This window comes from Triturus cristatus, chromosome 3_1, assembly GCF_964204655.1.
Source record: "Triturus cristatus chromosome 3_1, aTriCri1.1, whole genome shotgun sequence".
Taxonomy (NCBI): Eukaryota; Metazoa; Chordata; class Amphibia; order Caudata; family Salamandridae; genus Triturus; species Triturus cristatus.
In genome coordinates, this window is record NC_140583.1 from 344,309,066 (window position 1) to 344,326,506 (window position 17,441).

Sequence of the window (17,441 nt, forward strand, 5' to 3'; positions counted from 1 at the left end):
ATGGTGCTAGATATCACCAGCCTATACACTTGTATTAATCATCATGATGGTTTAAAAGCATTGCAGTACTTTCTAAACAGAAGACAGCTGAGGTTTGCTGCACACAATGAAATGATTTTACAGTTCACGGAATTTTGTTTGACGAACAATATATTTTTGTTTGAGGATAGCTATTTCAAACAGGTATCAGGGACAGCGATGGGCACCTGCTTCGCCCCCAGCTATGCAAATCTTTTCGTAGGCTGGTGGGAGGAGCAGGTGCCAAAAACATATGATTGTGGAAATTTAACAGGGAGAGTAGTTGAATGGTATCGTTATATAGACGATTTATTTATAGTGTGGCAGGGCAGTATTGAATCTGCTAATGGCTTCATCAGGAATCTGAATGATAATCATCTTAATTTGCAATTCTCAGGTGTAGTCAGTCCAGTGGCAGTGGACTATCTAGACCTAAAAGTATTTGTAATGGAAGAACAGTTACACACCACACTACATCGCAAAGACACCGCAGGCAACTCTACCCTGTTTGCCACAAGCAACCATCCGCCACAACTGATTCAAAGCATCCCATATGGGGAACTATTGCGTCTCAAACGCAATATCACACGTCCGTGTGATTTCAAAGTGTCAGCATACAGCATACAGAGGTTCACCTTAAGGGGCTACAATCCCACATTACTGTATAATACACTGAATAAGGTGAAAGGCATTCCCAGAAAGAACCTGTTGGTCAGCAAAAAGAAGTCAGTTAATGAGTCAGAGAATACCCATCAAGGGAAATTTAGGATGATAACCACCTACTCAGCAGAAGCGAATCAATTAAAACGCATACTGAGAAAAAACTGGCACATTTTTAAAAACTGATCCGGTATTAAATGATGATATTCCAGGATATCCACAAGTCACATTCAGAAAGGCCAGATCTCTTAGAGATCGATTAGTACATAGTCATCTTGAGGAAGCATCTCCTGGGGTTAGAACCCTTAAGGATATGAAAGGTTTCTTTCCCTGTGGAAAGTGCAAAGCGTGCTCTAATAGCAGACGAGTTCTCTCGTTTGATTTACCAGGCACACAGACAACTAGAATCATCAAGAAATTCATTACCTGCAGCACCCCCTATGTAGTGTACTGCTTAATATGTCCCTGTAATCTATGGTACATAGGAAGTACCATACACCCATTGAAGATCAGGGTATTGGAACATCAAAGGGCAATTGCTAATAAAGACACGGCATATCCTGTAGCAAGGCACTACGCCGAGAAACATTCCAGCAATCGAAATCTACTAAGATTTTATGGTTTGGATCTTGTACCAGACAATGTGAGAGGAGGAGACAGATTGAGAAAGCTACGAAGATTAGAATCGCGGTACATAGTAGATTGCCAAACCAAATTTCCGAAAGGCTTAAATAGTGGGGAGGAACTGGCATCACACCTGTGTACATGAGAAAAGCAAAAAAGTAATAATGTAGAGTTTCAACTGTAGGATCTGTACTATTTGTCAAATTGATAGTAGAGTTGTCTCCAACCAACGAACTTGACAATTGTTATGTAATTGTTATCGGATTATGAGAAGGTTTTTAACAGTTGTATCTTACGAGTTGTGTAAGTATTTAGGATGGTACACAATAGCCGATACACGGCGGAATGAGAAGTTAGATAATGTGATAGCAACTGGGTATACTTACAATCATCTAGTGATGAGGTAGCACTGTTAGCCAATACATGGCTAAATCATGTTACACATCTAGCCACGCATTAGATAGAAGCGGTGGAGGTCCTAATGTTTATTTTCCAATTGGAATTGAGACCCAGGGCATTCAAGCTGTAAGGTACCGTCATACAGTATGAACATAATCTAAGCAATGATTTACAACTGTAGCCTTGTCTGTCTATTTATGACGGATTTTCTAGAGCGATTTGATAATCCGCTTGTGGTGATGTTACCTGGATGCCGCAGCCAATACATGGCGTAATTTTGTTAAATAGCCATAGTGCGTGCGAACATGTACATAACTTGTTTTCAAATTTATTTTACAACTTAGGTTGTGATTTGATATGTATTTACTATTCGAACAAGTTACTATTGCAAATTTAGCAATGGCGGACGTTTATTTGCTAATGTGCAAGTCCGCTTTCTATGATTGATGTATCACGATGACAGTTTTTGCATGCACTTAAAATGGCGACCTCCCGGTATGTGAGCAAACACCGAGGAAGGCAATTCGCCGAAACGCGTCTGTTTGTTATACCGGAATAAAAACATCTTCTAAGCGTCTCCCGTGAGTGCCTATTTCCTTTGCGACTGGAGGAAGTTGGAGCTTTGATTTTTTGTGGAGTGCATCGCCACATTGAGGGCACCCACCCGCGAGTGAATTCCCGATCTGAAAGGTGCAACTAGAGCTGACATATATATATATATATATGTATTTTTTTAAACAAACAGTCTGTAATCAGTGTGCGCTTTTCTCCACTGGTGCATGAGTCGAGGTCAGACCATACCTCGCTGTAATTTCTTCGATCAAATGAATCACTGCATTCCAGAAGTCGTGTGGTTTAAGAAAGCTTTTAATAAAGCATAGTTACCACCACCATTACCAACACCAAAGGTTTCGACCAAGAGATGGTCTTTGTCACGGTTACGTGAGTCCTTTGTCGATTTCACCCTTTATAGTGTCAGTTTATATTCCCAGTTCTGATGCATTTTGGGACTTGTATTCTCAAACGAGTCACATATAATGAATTTACATTGTACTTTAGTCCGTATGTTCATGCTGGCACTCTGACATTATTTCCCAATTATTGTAATGTACTTCGTAGTATTTAGCGAGTATTTAACTTCTCAAACCTTATTTCTTTTTTCAATTCAAGTTGAACAAACTTTATTGGCACTTTCATTGTGCGCATTATGGTGTCGTCCGTTTTCTCTTTGTATTATTCTTGGTTCAGTACACATTTCGAGAGTGACTCGCATATTTTTTGCTGTTGTTTTTGAGCAGTTTATTTTCGGGTCTAGTACCCTATTATTGAGGTGCCTGTTCCGATTTCTGAACAATTATAGGTGTGCATGTAATTCTTCATGTCCGTTAAGCCCAAAAGGAGTCTTAGTTTTGAACTTGATAATTAAGCGCAATTCCAATCTTCTTAATTTAAGACTGTGATTGCCTCCTCTTTCGTGGGTTGGGATAGTTTTGATTCCAAAATATCGTATGTTCGCCAGTTTGTTTTGTGTTGTGTGTGAAGATGTTTCGATATCGCATAGTTCATATCTTTATTGTGAATGGCTCTGAGATGTTCCAGTATCCGCTTGCGAAGAGGACAGATGGTGCTACCGATGTAGCGTAATCTGCAGGTACATTCAATCATATAGACAACATAAGCTGTCTCACAAGTAATTTTTTCAGTTATCATGAATGTCTTTCCTTTGAAGTCCTTCATGCTGGTCATAGATTTGCCAATTTTGCAAGCTTTGCATTTGTTACAATGAACCAATCCTTTTTGTTTTTCTGTCAGCCGGGTTTTTGGTTTCTGTGACACAAAATGGCTATTCACAAGTTTATCTTTTAAGGATGCAACTTTGCGATACGTACTGTTGGATCTGGATCCAAATGTTTTTCCTATGTCAGGATCTTTTTCTAGAACATTCCAATATTTTTGTGGGATCTGTTTGATTTTGAAACTCTCTTTGCTGTAGGTCAAAATTAACCTTGTTGTATCTTCTGTTTGATTTTTTACTTTGGTGATCAGAGTTTCTGCTCGTGGAATTGCTTTTGCCTGTTCTAGACCTTCTTTTACATCTCTGTATTTGTTTCCTCTCCTCATGAATCATTTTTCTCTTTCTTTGTAGCTTTTTTCAGCCATATTATTTGCAGAACAGTTTCTCCCCATTCTAATAAACTCCCCATATGGGATGCTTTTTATTAGATTTGTTGGATGAAAGCTTTTGCCGTGGAGTATAATGTTGGTTGCTGTAGGTTTACGATAGACTTTTGTTTGTATCTGACTTTTCTCTATGTACACTTGGACATCCAGATATTTAATTGTTTTGGAACTGATGTTATAGGTGAATTTTAAACCTACATCGTTGGTATTTAGGATGTTGAAATATTCTTTGAATTCGCTTTGGCTGCCATTCCAGATTAGGAAGAGATCATCGATATATCTCAGCCATAGTTCTATCTTGGCTGTATATCCTTAATTTTCCTCTTTCCATGCAACACATTTTTCCCACCGCCCCATGGTGAGATTGGCATAACTGGGTGAAAAAGATATTCCCATGGCAGTTCCACGTTGTTGAGTATATACTTTTTGATTAAAAAGAAAGATGCTGTTTTTCAAACTAAATTCCATCATTTCCATTAGCATCTTTGTGTGCTTGAGTTCCTGGATGCTCCTTTGATGTAGAAAATATCCTACTGCATTCAGTCCGATTTCATGGTCAATGGAGGTATACAAGGATACCACGTCAATGGTTACCAGCTTGACCCCTTTTGCCATCCCATGTTTAACAATGTTCTTAAAAAGTCTCTATGTCTTTGATATAGGAACTTAGGTTTGTTACTATGGGTGAGAGATATTTATCCACATAGATTGAGATGTTTTCATATAAAGACTGGCAACTGGAAACAATGGGTCTTCCTGGCGGATTTATAAGAGTTTTGTGAACTTTAGGGAGAAAATATATAGTGGGCATCACAGGACTATCATTGAGGAGAAATTGAGCTTCATCATAATTTAAGAGGCCCTCATTTTTCCATGCCGTGATCTTCAATTCAAATTCCAATGTTAGTCGGTTAATTGGATTTGAGGACAGTTGAGTGTAGTTTTGCTCATCTCCAATTTGTTTCATGGATTCCTTTACATAGTCCGCTGTATTTAGGATTACCACATTCCCACCTTTGTCCGCAGGTTTAATAGTTATCTCATTTTTCATGAGGTTCTCCAATGCCAAGCGTTCCTGTTTTGTTAAATTCTCATGTTTTTTCAGTGTTATATTTTCTATCTTTTCCAATTCATTTATTACCATATCATGAAATTGATCAATTATATTTCCTGGACTTAAGGAGGGACAGAATTTTGATTTTAATCGGATCCAGTGTGTTTTCCAGTCTCTATCTCCAGATCATTTAGTATCTGTGTTTCTGTCATCTCATCATCATTTTGATTTAGTAATAGGTCATAAGCTGTTTTCAGATTTGTGGCGTCTTCTACGGTTAAGTTATCATTCTCTTGTACACTCAGTTGATTGGGTCTTCTATGTGTACTTTTTTAGTGAAAAACTTCTTTAGCTTCAGTTTCCTGGTATATTTGTATAGACCGATTCTTGTTTCCACAAGGTCGTGATGTTGCTCTGGGCAGAATGTTAAGCCCTTATTGAGGACACTTGTTTCCTCTTTTGTGAGACTATGTTCAGAGAGATTGATTATTAAATTGTCTTTTTGTTGTGTTCTTATGCCAGCCTCTCGTTTTTTCCTTTCCCTCTTCATGTTTTTCTCCTTTGTTTTGGACAATTGTTTGGTTGTTCTCTCTTCCTCTCCCACAACCCCATCCTCTTCCGCTTTCCCTTGGGGTCTTTTGATCCATGTAGATCAACTTCATTTTGTCTAATAAAGTTGTTTGACCGCCAATTCTTATTGTCTGTTCTTCTTTGCTAAGATCTGATTCAGATTCACTAGCCAGTGTTTTCTCTGACCCCGTTAGTGTCAATTTACCTGCGTTGAGTTGTTTCTTTAAGCCATCAAAGCGCTTTGCAAATGTTAGAATAGATCCCGACTCACAGTCATTTTTATCGTGCTTAAATTTCCTTTGTTTACGTAATTCAATTTCATCCTCGTATTTGCCCATGTTTTTTTCCATCTCTTTCCGTAGTGTGTTACTTTCCTCTTCTTGTTTTAAAGCTAGAATCTGTTCTTCCAGTGTTTTTATTTCCGTATGAAGTTCCTCTATGTCTTGTTTAGCATATTTGATAATTATAAGTACCATATTCCTGGAACACTGCATGCTGTTCTTTGCACACTCCTCGAGCATTTCTGGCCTCGTATCTGGATGGTTGGGAAAAGTAAAGATCCGGAGACATCTGGGAATTTGTTCAAACTCAATGTATTTCTCTAATGTTATTATTTCCCAGCTTTTGGATATTTCTTTTTTGAGCAATTTCTCCAGCTGGAAAAACAATTGTTTGATGTTTCTTTGTGACAGGTCTTTATCTCTGGATTCATTTTCATGAGCGTATTCCCCCAATCCACTTTTGAATAAAGTTTCTGCTTTTAAAGTTCTTTTAGCAGCTCGTGCTTCCATTTCATTAATAGTTGTGACTCTTAGTTACTTATCCCACTTTAAGTGGTAAATTGATCAATTCTGTGGCGTATGCTGGCTTTAGAACGACTTCTGAGTTATCTATGTACTCCATCTCTATGTATATAGAAATCCTCACTGCGGCATTATGCTGATGCGCACTGTGTATTTAATGTAAGCGTCCCCATCTACCTCCTTACCTGGCGAGTCTTCTGATTAAGCGGTGTCCTCCGGCTCCGCTTTCACGGTGCTCCCACTCCAGGTTTAGAGTTCTGCTGTGCGGGCGCCCCTTCTGTTGTTCCGTCGTGTCCTTGATTTGTTGAAGTCCACAGTTTGCCACTCTTTTCTCGAGTGTTTAGGATAGCACTTGTTGATTCCTTAACCGTTTTCTCCGCGGTTTTATTTCAGTCCTACCCCTTAATTGTACTCCAAAGGTTGACGGACTTTCAAAGAATGCCGGGCGCTACCAATATAATTAATTTTTTTAAACAAACAGTCCGTAATCTGTGCACGCTTTACTCCGCTGGTGCATGTGTCGAGGTCAGACCATACCACGCGCCAAATTTCTTCGATCAAATGAATCACTGCACTCCAGAAGTCGTGTGGTTTAAGGAAGCTTTTAATAAAGCATAGTTACCGCCACCATAACCACTCTTTTCTCGAGTTTATAGGATTGCACTTGTTGATTCCTTAACCGTTTTGTCTGCGGTTTTATTGCAGTCCTACCGCTTACTTGTACTCCAAAGGTTGAAGAACTTTCAAAGAACGCCAGGCGCCACCGATATAATTAATTTTTTGAAACAGTCTGTAATCTCTGAAAATAAACTGCTCAAATACAACAACAAAAAATATGCGAGTCACTCTCCAAATGGGTACTGAACTGAGAATAATACAAAGAGAAAACGGACGAAACCGTAATGCGCACAATGAAAGCGCCAATAAAGTTTGTTCAACTTGAATTGAAAAAAGAAATAAAGTTTGAGATGTTAAATACTCGCTAAATACTACGAAGTACATTACAATAATTGGGAAATAATGTCAGCATGAACATACGGAGTAAAGTACAATGTAAATTCATTATATGTGACTCGTTTGAGAATACAAGTCCCAAAATGCATCAGAACTGGGAATATAAACTGACACTATAAAGGGTGAAATCGACAATGGACTCACGTAACCGTAACAAAGACCATCCCTTGGTCGAAACGTTTGGTGGTGGTGATGGTGGCGGTAACTATGCTTTATTAAAAGCTTTCTTAAACCACATGACTTCTGGAGTGCAGTGATTAATTTGATTGAAGATATGTATATGTATATATATATATAGACACACACACACATTATTTGTTTTGTTTTTATATATTTGATACTATAGTAAATGACCACGATGTAATGCAATGCATTGTAAAAGTCAACGCATTGTATTACATGTGTGGTAGTGGCATGCGTTGTAATGTCTCATATTCCCATGGACGACTGATTATACTCCTCTGATGAATTACTGGAAGCAGCCACTGTAGTCATTTCCCACAAAATATTGCAGTATCTCACTAACCAGCAAGACGTATTGGAAGACTTCAAAGCATAGCATCCAAAGTGAAAATCTTTTTCACCAAGTTATCCAAGTACTTAGGCTCCCTCTCTGGAGGAAAAGGTAGATTGCCAGGAGCACGCCTATATTTACCAGCTATGGAACTTGTCGCCCCAGGGACAGATTATTTCTTCAACCAGGCTCCCTAAACATGATCAATAAGCACCTGCTTTACCACCAAAATCTCAGTGGACAAGAATATCTTTGGCTGCTCTGTGTGCAAGGAGACATTCCATGTCTCAGCGGCATTCCTTGTCACTGCAGAATTCTGCATCTTCTCTACAGAGAATGGAGCATCTTTCGGGAAAAAATCTGACTTAGGTGACTCTTCTTCAGTGTGTCCTCCACATGGATTTTGCAGACCCATTAAGATTCAGAATATATCTTTGGGCAGCAAATTGTCTGCTTCTTTGTCTTCATACTCAGCTTTCTCTACCAAATAATGAGGGGCCTGTTTAGGAAAGATCAATTGTTCTGAATATGAACCAAACAGAAATCCGAAGATAGTACATTACAACGTGATGTATTACATTGCATGCTTTTACAACGTGGTTGTTACAACGACCGTGTTGTTAGTACGCGATGCATTTACATTGCAAGTCATAATAACGGCTTGCTGTAGGGGGGGCGCTGGACTTAGGAATAGTATTATTTACTATTCCTACTAAAGTATGAGCAACAGTAGGGAAGGTGTTGGAATTAATTTCCAATACCTCAGCGCCCCTTACAGCAAGTCATTGTAATGACTTGCGATGTAAATGCATTGCGTACTAACAACGTGGTCCTTGTAACAACCGTATTGTAATGTAGATATTCTTGCTGGTACTTCAGAAAGTAATAACATCATTTTTCTTTTAAGTAAAATGTTTTCTCAATAACGCTCATATAATAGACTCGGAGAGTACTGAGGGAATCAGAACAGAATTTGATAGCAGCGAATCCAATTTAAAAAAGGCAGAAAAAACCCAAAAGAACAGCTGCTTTACCAGCTCAGGCCCAGTAAGAAAGAAAGTGGTTTCACCAGGTCATGGCGTGATTTATACGGTGAGGCTTGATTTTTGAAAGTGGCTCAGAGGATGTTTTAAAATGCAGAGACAGTGGTAGTTCTGCAAGAAAGCCATATGTCTCTTATAAAGTTCTGTATTTTAAGCGCAATTATCTCGTAGAGTTGCGTGCAGAAAAAAAGATGAGCCCAGAATGATTGCAGCCAACTGACAGAAACCGAGCCCCACTAACATCACTGATTCACGTTTTCATGTCTACAACATCTACCTAACAAAGACTTTTTGTATTCGATTTTGCAATGTTTTCTAAGCCAGTATCTCATCTAACTAACCCTGCATTACATAACCTGTCAGCGTCGAAAAACAAGAGTGATAAATATGGAGGGAAGTGAGAACAGTTTGCGTCATCCCTACCTTTGGGGGCGCGTAATTAGTGCACACTATTTCACTAACGCATTGAAAATGAAAAAAATAAATCAGAAATACAACTTCTGGGCTTCTGGTTGTAAAATATATTAAATCCCGAACTGTAGTTAGCGCTTTTAAAAATGGGACTTACATCTGCATGAATCCAATTATTAGACTTTGCTTTGTTTATTAATCCCATATCCCAAGTGTATAATTAGAGGCATGAGGAGGAAAAAGCAATGTACTAATGCCACAAGATGGAGGACGGTACAAGCAAGTGAAGCTCAAACAATTCTTAAACGAGCATCATGTCCCAACGCATAAGCCACGCTTAGCAGGGAACAGTCTATTACCCTGAAATCTAAAGTGCAGAAATGTATACAGTGCGTTACTTAGAAGAGTTGTCACAAGCACTTTATAGGTCACGGCGTGGAACATGGGTAGGTGCAAATGAGAGTCGACGCAGCTGCACTACTCCGACGCCTTGCGAGAGGATAGCTTGCAGATGTGCACACGGTGCCATCCTCATAAACAGCTCCAGAATTCTGACCTTGAAACAGGATATTTTCATGCATCTCTGGCCTGTTATCTTTCTCACACTCTGCACTGTGACTGAAAGTGACTGCAAGTAGTGGGCTGATCTAATCTAGACAAAAGGATGTGCGTCCAAGTCCAGTCCTTATGATTCATTGGGTACTTCTTGAAACATTAGTTCCTGTCTTGCATCATCCCTACACCATATTGAGATTTTACAGGGTGATAAAACGAACCAAATGCTTCCCAGCTGTCCCCAGTTTTGTCAGTGATCCTAAATGGCTACTCGCATCTATTTTCTTCGTTTATAGCCACATCAGTCAAGTGTTATGTATTTATACAACATGATCAAAAGGCTGAAGTGCTATTCAGGTTTCGGTTTGTTGCATTACACTATCATTTATGTCGGAGCCAAGCTGTGCATCTTGAGGGTAAACGCTATATTAGCTCCATTATTGAGAGATCCTTTTAACGCGACGTGAAAGTTGCAAAGACAGGCTGATGGTGCAGGAAAAAGCATGCCTGCGTTCATCAGCACTGATTTTTGTTTAGAAGCAAATTTAAAATGTAATCAACGTACAGAGTATATATGTGCGATTCAATGGGAGCAAATTAAGATTTCTCCCTCGCCATCTTTCTTAAGTTGGAGGGGACGATGATGTTATAGTTGTATTGTGTCCTTTCAGAGATCTGCTTATGAAAATATGCACTTTGTAAAAAAAAGATGTCTCTTTAAAGCAGACATTTACATTTTAATAAATAGCATATACATATATACCGAAGTTGATTTGGTTGTCTGCAATAGAGAGATAAAAAAAATCAAGCGGCCTTATTAAAAAACTTGTTTGTTTGTGACACGTAGTCCAGGTCAGAGCGGCAGTTTTATTGATAACAACCTATGTCGTCCGTGGCAGATGGGCCTGAAAGACGAGTTTTTGAGAAACTGCATGCAGGTGTAATCCTTAACAGACCAAAATCACACCCATGCAGCAAGCTGTAGAGAACTTCCATTTTCCCAACTGGATTGAGTGAAAATATACAAAATAAAGCAACAATAAAGCAAACTGGATAAAGGGTACACGTTATGGAAGAACTAAACTAATACAATTAACATTCAATAGAAAAAGACATGCTAAAATTAGTAGCAAACCAAAAAGAAAACAAAGTACAGTCAGCAAAAATAATGTTTAAATGTGTATCTGTACACAATGGAAAAACTAAAAAATAAACACCCTGATAAGAATGCTTACAGTGAATGCATTAAAATCAACAGACAACCAAGCAAATTAAATATATATATCCCAATGAAAAGTAATAACAACACATTCTCTTCAATTTCACTGAGACAACAAGATACAGAAAAGAGTGATAAACAACACTAATACAAATTAATGGTAAAAAATTACCTAGAACTAAAAACTAATTGCAGTAAAAAATAAAGAAAAAATAATTAAGTAAAACATCCTTGAAACCCCCCCACCCCAAAAAAAAGTTGGAAAAATAGTCAAAAGATATCTAAGTGACATGTATTACTGGCGGAAACCAGGAGGTAGCTGACAACGGTGGACGGTGGGAGAAGACTGAAGTAAGTACAGATTTCCCCAGTCCAGTTCCATGGGTTCAGTTTCAAAAGGAATTTGCAATCTGTACAGACCGGTTGCAGAGCCATTAGACATTTTAGATGCCTTCAGTGTCATCCTAGTGGCCATTGTAAGTTTACTAAAGGCCCCGGTGGCGCAGCAACCCTTCTCAGATCCGACATGGTTTGATTCCGAATGTTCACGAACCTCCAGGAACCTGAAGGTAGCCCTTGGCACAAAACCAAGAGATCTCTCCACTGTTAAGGCTTGTCGTAGATTAAACAAAGCCACCCTGGCTAACCGCAAGTCTGCCTTGAAGGACGAGGATTGGTTAGATCTTATAGAAGCCGGCACCTTGATTAACAGCTCAAAGTTCTGGAGCATTATTATTAATCCTTTCTTGGCAGGCGATAGTGTCAACCTACTGAACTTGCACATAACTGAAGATGAATGGGTAAGGCATTTCGAGGACATGTTCTTGTCCTTTTCCACCACGAAGGAAGACCTGTGCTTAGGCGTTGGTACACCTCACATAGTCTTCACAACGGAGGAAGTAATAGAGGGCATAGCAGGGTTGACAAAAAAACAAAGTTCCAGGCCCTGACGGGATAACCCCAGAACTTTACATCTCGAACATGCACATCTTGGTACTGGCCCTTATTGTGGTTATAAATGCTGCAGCTGTGTCAGGTTGTCCAGCTTCTTGGGCACTATCTACAATTGTACCGGTCTTCAAAAAGGGAGACCCAAATAGCACCCATTGTTATAGGCTCATTTCTTTACTTGACTCAGATATAAAGGTGGTGAGTCGAATTGTACTCAGCAGGCTCTCCAGTTAGGCAAATGAACATAACATTCTGTCAGATGTCCAATATGATTTCCGCCCGGTTGATCCACGGTGGACCTGAGTTTAAACCCCTACATGGTGTTTAACAAGTACACTGTAGTGCGCCCCAGCACTGTTCACTTAGCTATCATAGAACTGTGTTCAATCTTGTCACTAGATCGAAGCTTTGGCAGATCATGTTGTCTCTAGGAGTCAGACCAGACCCTTGTCTGTTTCTTGAGGGATCTACACAGAGATACCAAGGTGGTGGTTTGATATTCTAAAGACTTGAGAGTTACTCGCCAGTTCTCAATTGAGAGAGGTGTCAGACAGGGGTGTATTTTGGCCCCCTTTCTATTTAATCTGTACATCTATAATTTGGAGCAGCCACTCTTGAAGTTGAAAACTGACTGTCCACAGGTGGGTCGGTGGAGCCTACCAGTACTATTGTACGCAGACGACGCTGTCCTCATGGCCAATACAGCCAGGGGACTGCAATTCTTACTGAACTCATTTGTCCACTTCATGGAGGACTTGTACTTGCTGGTCAATAACAACAAATCTTTTGTAATGCAAGTAGATTCACACCTTAGTAAATCTTACACCTTTGTGGTGGGGTTGAAGCCGGTCCCCAAGTCTGATGCCTTTACATATTTGGTGGTCGTGTTTAACGCCGCCATGAACAAGCGTCCCCTTATCAGTAGGAAAAAAGGGGATTTTGTTAAGGCCATCATTGCTATTTTCAACTTTGCATCTAGATTGGGCAATGGACCCATCGGACGCTCTTGCAGATCTACCAGGCCAAGTGTATTACTAAGGTGGCCTATGGTAGCGAGATTTGGGGATATATGGAGCACGAGGAACTCCAAATTGTTGAAAACTTCTTTTTAAAATGTCTACTATGCTAACCATAGAGTATCCCCTCTATTGTAGACCGCGGATAACTGAGGATGTTTTTTCTTTCTGACCTGCTGTCTTATCGCCCCCTATCACTGTGTATTAACTTGTGGGTAAGAAAGAGAAGTGCCCTAAGGAAGGATATTTTTACTGACTGCCTCTCTCTGGATCATTATCACTGTATTATTACCTGGCTCAAGTATATCAGGTATTGCCTTATGGATCTGGGAAGGGCTGATCTATTTACCAACCCAAAGAATATGTGTAGAAGAGATCAGTGCTGAGTGAAGGAGAACTTCTCTAAAATAAAGCATTTGGATAGGGAACAAGGAAAGCTGAGGAAGTCCAGCGTGTATATGTACTTTTTTTTATCTCCTATGGCTTAAAAGTATCCACAATCGATTTTTACTGTCTCGGTTCTGTTTGAACCTTTTTCATTATCTCCTGACTCACCCAGGTGGGGCACATAGGGGTCAGACTCTCAATCACTGTGGCTGCGACGGGTAGTCTCCACAGGACATGATGCATTTTTTATGTTTTGAAGTTTTTATGAGGTACCAAGAAAATCTTACCTCATTCTCATTTTAGAGAAGGCAAATTTTAGGCAGTTTAGACCTGCTTTTATTTTCTTACAAATGCCTTACAGTAATTCTGTGCTATATGTTGTTAGCTTCTTGAAGTCTGCGGTCAGGCTTAGATCCAATTGTGATTAACCTATATAGCAGTGGCCACCAAGGAATGTTGTGAATGTTATATACAATTGCATTAGTTTGTGCCACAGCCCGTTTTATTATCCTTGTAAATTAGGGGGATGGCGTTTATTAACTGTACAGTTAAAGGCCTTCAGAAATTAGTCCATTCCCATTTTGAGTTTTTGGATATAGACCGTTTACATTATTTTTGGAAATTATGGGATATGGTAAATGATCTTTACCACTACAAGCCCCCTATATGCTGTATACTGTGTGGTTTCAACTTAACTTATTTCTGCTTTTTCTTTCACCGGAGACATTGTACATAGTTTTAAATGAATTTCGATGATCTCAAGAGAAATGTAGGCAGGTGGGATTGCATAGCGGACCCATAGTCGAGGTTTTTGTTTTTTTCCCTTCCCCTCTGAGCTTAGCTTCAAATATAAAACTATCATTAGGATGTTTTAGACGGGGGTCTGATGATAAGCTATAATATCACAATTTAATGAATCTTTTTTTATAATATACTGGAAATCATATCGTATTTATTGTACTATAATATTATTTTTCCTTTCTTTTTGTACTTTTATGGTCCATTTTAATAGATCGCAGAAAGTTTATTATGATGATGACATGTATTAGTGTGGCTGACACCTAGGAACCCTCTTTAGGTGACCTGTGAGCACTCATAGATATGGTGGGGTATACCCCCAACAAATTACTTTACCTCTGCATTTAAGAAAACGTTATGGTGTGGAAGAACCCTAGCAGGAGTTCAGCTCCAAGACGTCAGAAACCCCGGCCAAATGAGTTAGATGAATAGACTTCTTTCTATGCTGCCTGATTAAGGCTCGGCAGCTTGAAGGTCGACCCAATTCAGATTATGGTTCTCTAGCTCTCATTTAGAAAAATAAATAAAGGCAGTTTTCCTTTTACTTATTTTCCAGTCATCTAAAGGCTAGGCCTCCAATGATCCTATCATCTGACAGCAAAATATTGCTTGAGTGTTCCTTATCAGGACGTCAAATCAATAAATCTAATCCTCACCAGACTAACAGAGCCCATTTTAGGATTAAAACACTTCTTTACGACTGGACATTAAGCAAATGTTATTGCATCCTCCAAATGTTATTAGCTCTGAAATAATAGCTATCAGGAGATAAAAGCCTTCAGAAGGTATGCTGTTTCTCCACTGCAGGCAAAGGCCCCGTTCTCTGGGAAACAACCTCAAGAGATTGTCTGAATATAGTTATCGAGCAAATCCTTCCAGGAAAAGAAATGAAGTGGTTGGTCTGGCAAATATCAAGTATCTTCTTCACAGGTATTTATGAAATGTCTTGCTAATCGTCCTTTCTTCAAGTCTCAAATACTGGAAGGTGATGTGTAAAACCTTTGGAAGAAAAGTCAATCTTATATCATTGCATAAAATGAACTAGAAAATGCCAAAATAATCCCAATACTAGATACTCTCAATATAAGGCAAAATGAACTAATCAACAGCCTGTAGGAGTGAAGTTCCTGCTATATACACCCGAAAAATTGTGCATTGTGGAGGGAAGTATTCTAAATGACAAAATGCCTTTTCCCCATAAAAAAATATTTCACACGTCCTAGGAACGGGTACTACCATCCCCTCTTCCAATCAAGAAGTCCCACAGAGCCTGCTTCAGTGAATAGACCTGTAAGCGAATGGTGATTAACACCACTTGCCAGGAGAACTAATTGTATAGCGAGTCTTCACTCTGCCCCTGCTCTTTGCACAAGAGAAAATCTGGCAATGGCAAGATGCTAACAGATGTTTTCTATTCTCACTGCGATAAACTAATTGGTATTACTACCAGGCAATGAGATATCATCTGCTGATTTGCAGCCTAATCTACTAAACAATAAAATGTTTGCCTGATATACACATATGTAGTGTAAACTGAATCAGCCGCTGATGTATTGTTCAATAGATCTTTCTGGTGAGTGAAGATAAATTACATTTACAACAGGGGCTAAATTGATAGCTAATGGCATGACATTTTTTAAACACAGAATATCTGACATTTCTCATAATAGAAATAAAGCTGATATATTCAAAATTGTAAAACCTACATATAGAAACATAATGAATTATGCGATCATTCCCTACATGTAATAGTTACCTCTAGCTTCTCTGTTAGGATATCTTTACTCGTGTAATTCATTATCTCCCGGCCTTGATTTTCTCCTATCACCTTTTTGCAGGGAATGCTTTCTTCACCTGTAACTGCAGCTTTCCTGCCTTTACTTTCAGAAAGATTACAGAACAGTTTCTTCCTGAAGACAGACAAATGATAGCATGCAAAGTATGTTAATTGTACTTTAACCATTTTTAATGTTTATGCTTCTACATTTTAACTTAAATATTGTGCAGTTTATAGTACTATGCAACACAGTATCTGTTTGTAACAGCTCCACAATCTTTATACTCTCAAGCCCATCAGAGCAGGCTACATGTCACTGTAGATAAAGGAGACTTAATTAGATGACTTGTACTACATTTATTAGAATCATAACAGCATCGAATATCACCTGGAATGGGGTGGCTGAGAGGAAGCCAGTAGTCCTGGAACAAATGCAGCTTGGAATACAATATCGTACTTGCTGATATGAAATAATTCAGTGTCCTTTGGAACAAAAGATCTTCAGTAAGAACAGGCACATCACAACCATCCTCTGTGGGTGTGGCACAATGATGATAGTATTCTAGCCTCTGTCAGATGCCCAGGCATGGGACTGGTGCCTAAACTCACCTATTCACAACAGAAGCCTCTGTCACCAAAAGTAATCTAAAAGATCCTTAAGCCCTGACCATATCTAAATATGTGATGGGCAGAATCACATATTTGGTCTTCCAGATAAATGTTGTTGTGGATGCCTTTCAGGGTGTGTTTTTTAGAAATATGTCTCTTTATCACGTTTGCCGTCACCTCGCATGTTGTTACAACACAGTCGTTCCAACGACCGCGTTGTAACAACGCATACCATTACCCCACAGAGGGGGGCGCTGGATGTTGGAATAGTCTAATTTACTATTCCAACTCCAGTCTGTGCGGACAGTAGGGAAGGTGTTGGATTTTAAATAAAACACCTTCTCCCCCTCCGCAAGTCGTTGTTATGCCTTGCGGGGTAATGGTATGCGTTGTTACAACGTGGTTGTTGTAACGACCGCGTTGTAACAACATGCGGGGTGACGGATTCGTAGTAAGGGCTGTTTACCGTTTTTTAGCACAGGAGCTAGATACCATCTGACAGCTTCTGACTTGTATTTTTTTATGTGGCATTCGTACAGCACACAGCTAGTCAAAAAGAAGCAGAGCTCTGTACAGGAACAAAGGCAAAGATACAGCGAGTGACTGGAGAGAAACATGGGTCCTGAGCATGGTGGTGGACGGTTAATTTGTTGTGTAGTATTTTTCGAAGAGGTGTGTCATCAGATCTTACCTAAATTTGAGGCAGTAATGATGTATATAGGTATGCTTTTTCAGATCTTGGAAGCTTAAAGAAAAAAGTTCTGTTGCCTTGCCTTTTTTGAGCTTCTTCCTCCCCAGTCTCATGGTGTCCTTGCTGCGGCGGGTGTGTCAATGCCAC

The 17,441-nt window shown here is 39.4% G+C and overlaps 1 protein-coding gene across 1 annotated transcript in view; it reads right to left on the reverse strand.

The window, feature by feature from the left end:
• LRRC49 (leucine rich repeat containing 49) overlaps nucleotides 1–17,441 on the reverse strand; it is an 862,677-nt gene that overhangs the window by 26,643 nt on the left and 818,593 nt on the right. The window contains exon 16 of the mRNA XM_085644059.1: nucleotides 15,974–16,127. Within this exon, the coding sequence (XP_085500185.1) occupies nucleotides 15,974–16,127 (154 nt within the window). The remainder of the gene's footprint in view (nucleotides 1–15,973; nucleotides 16,128–17,441) is intronic.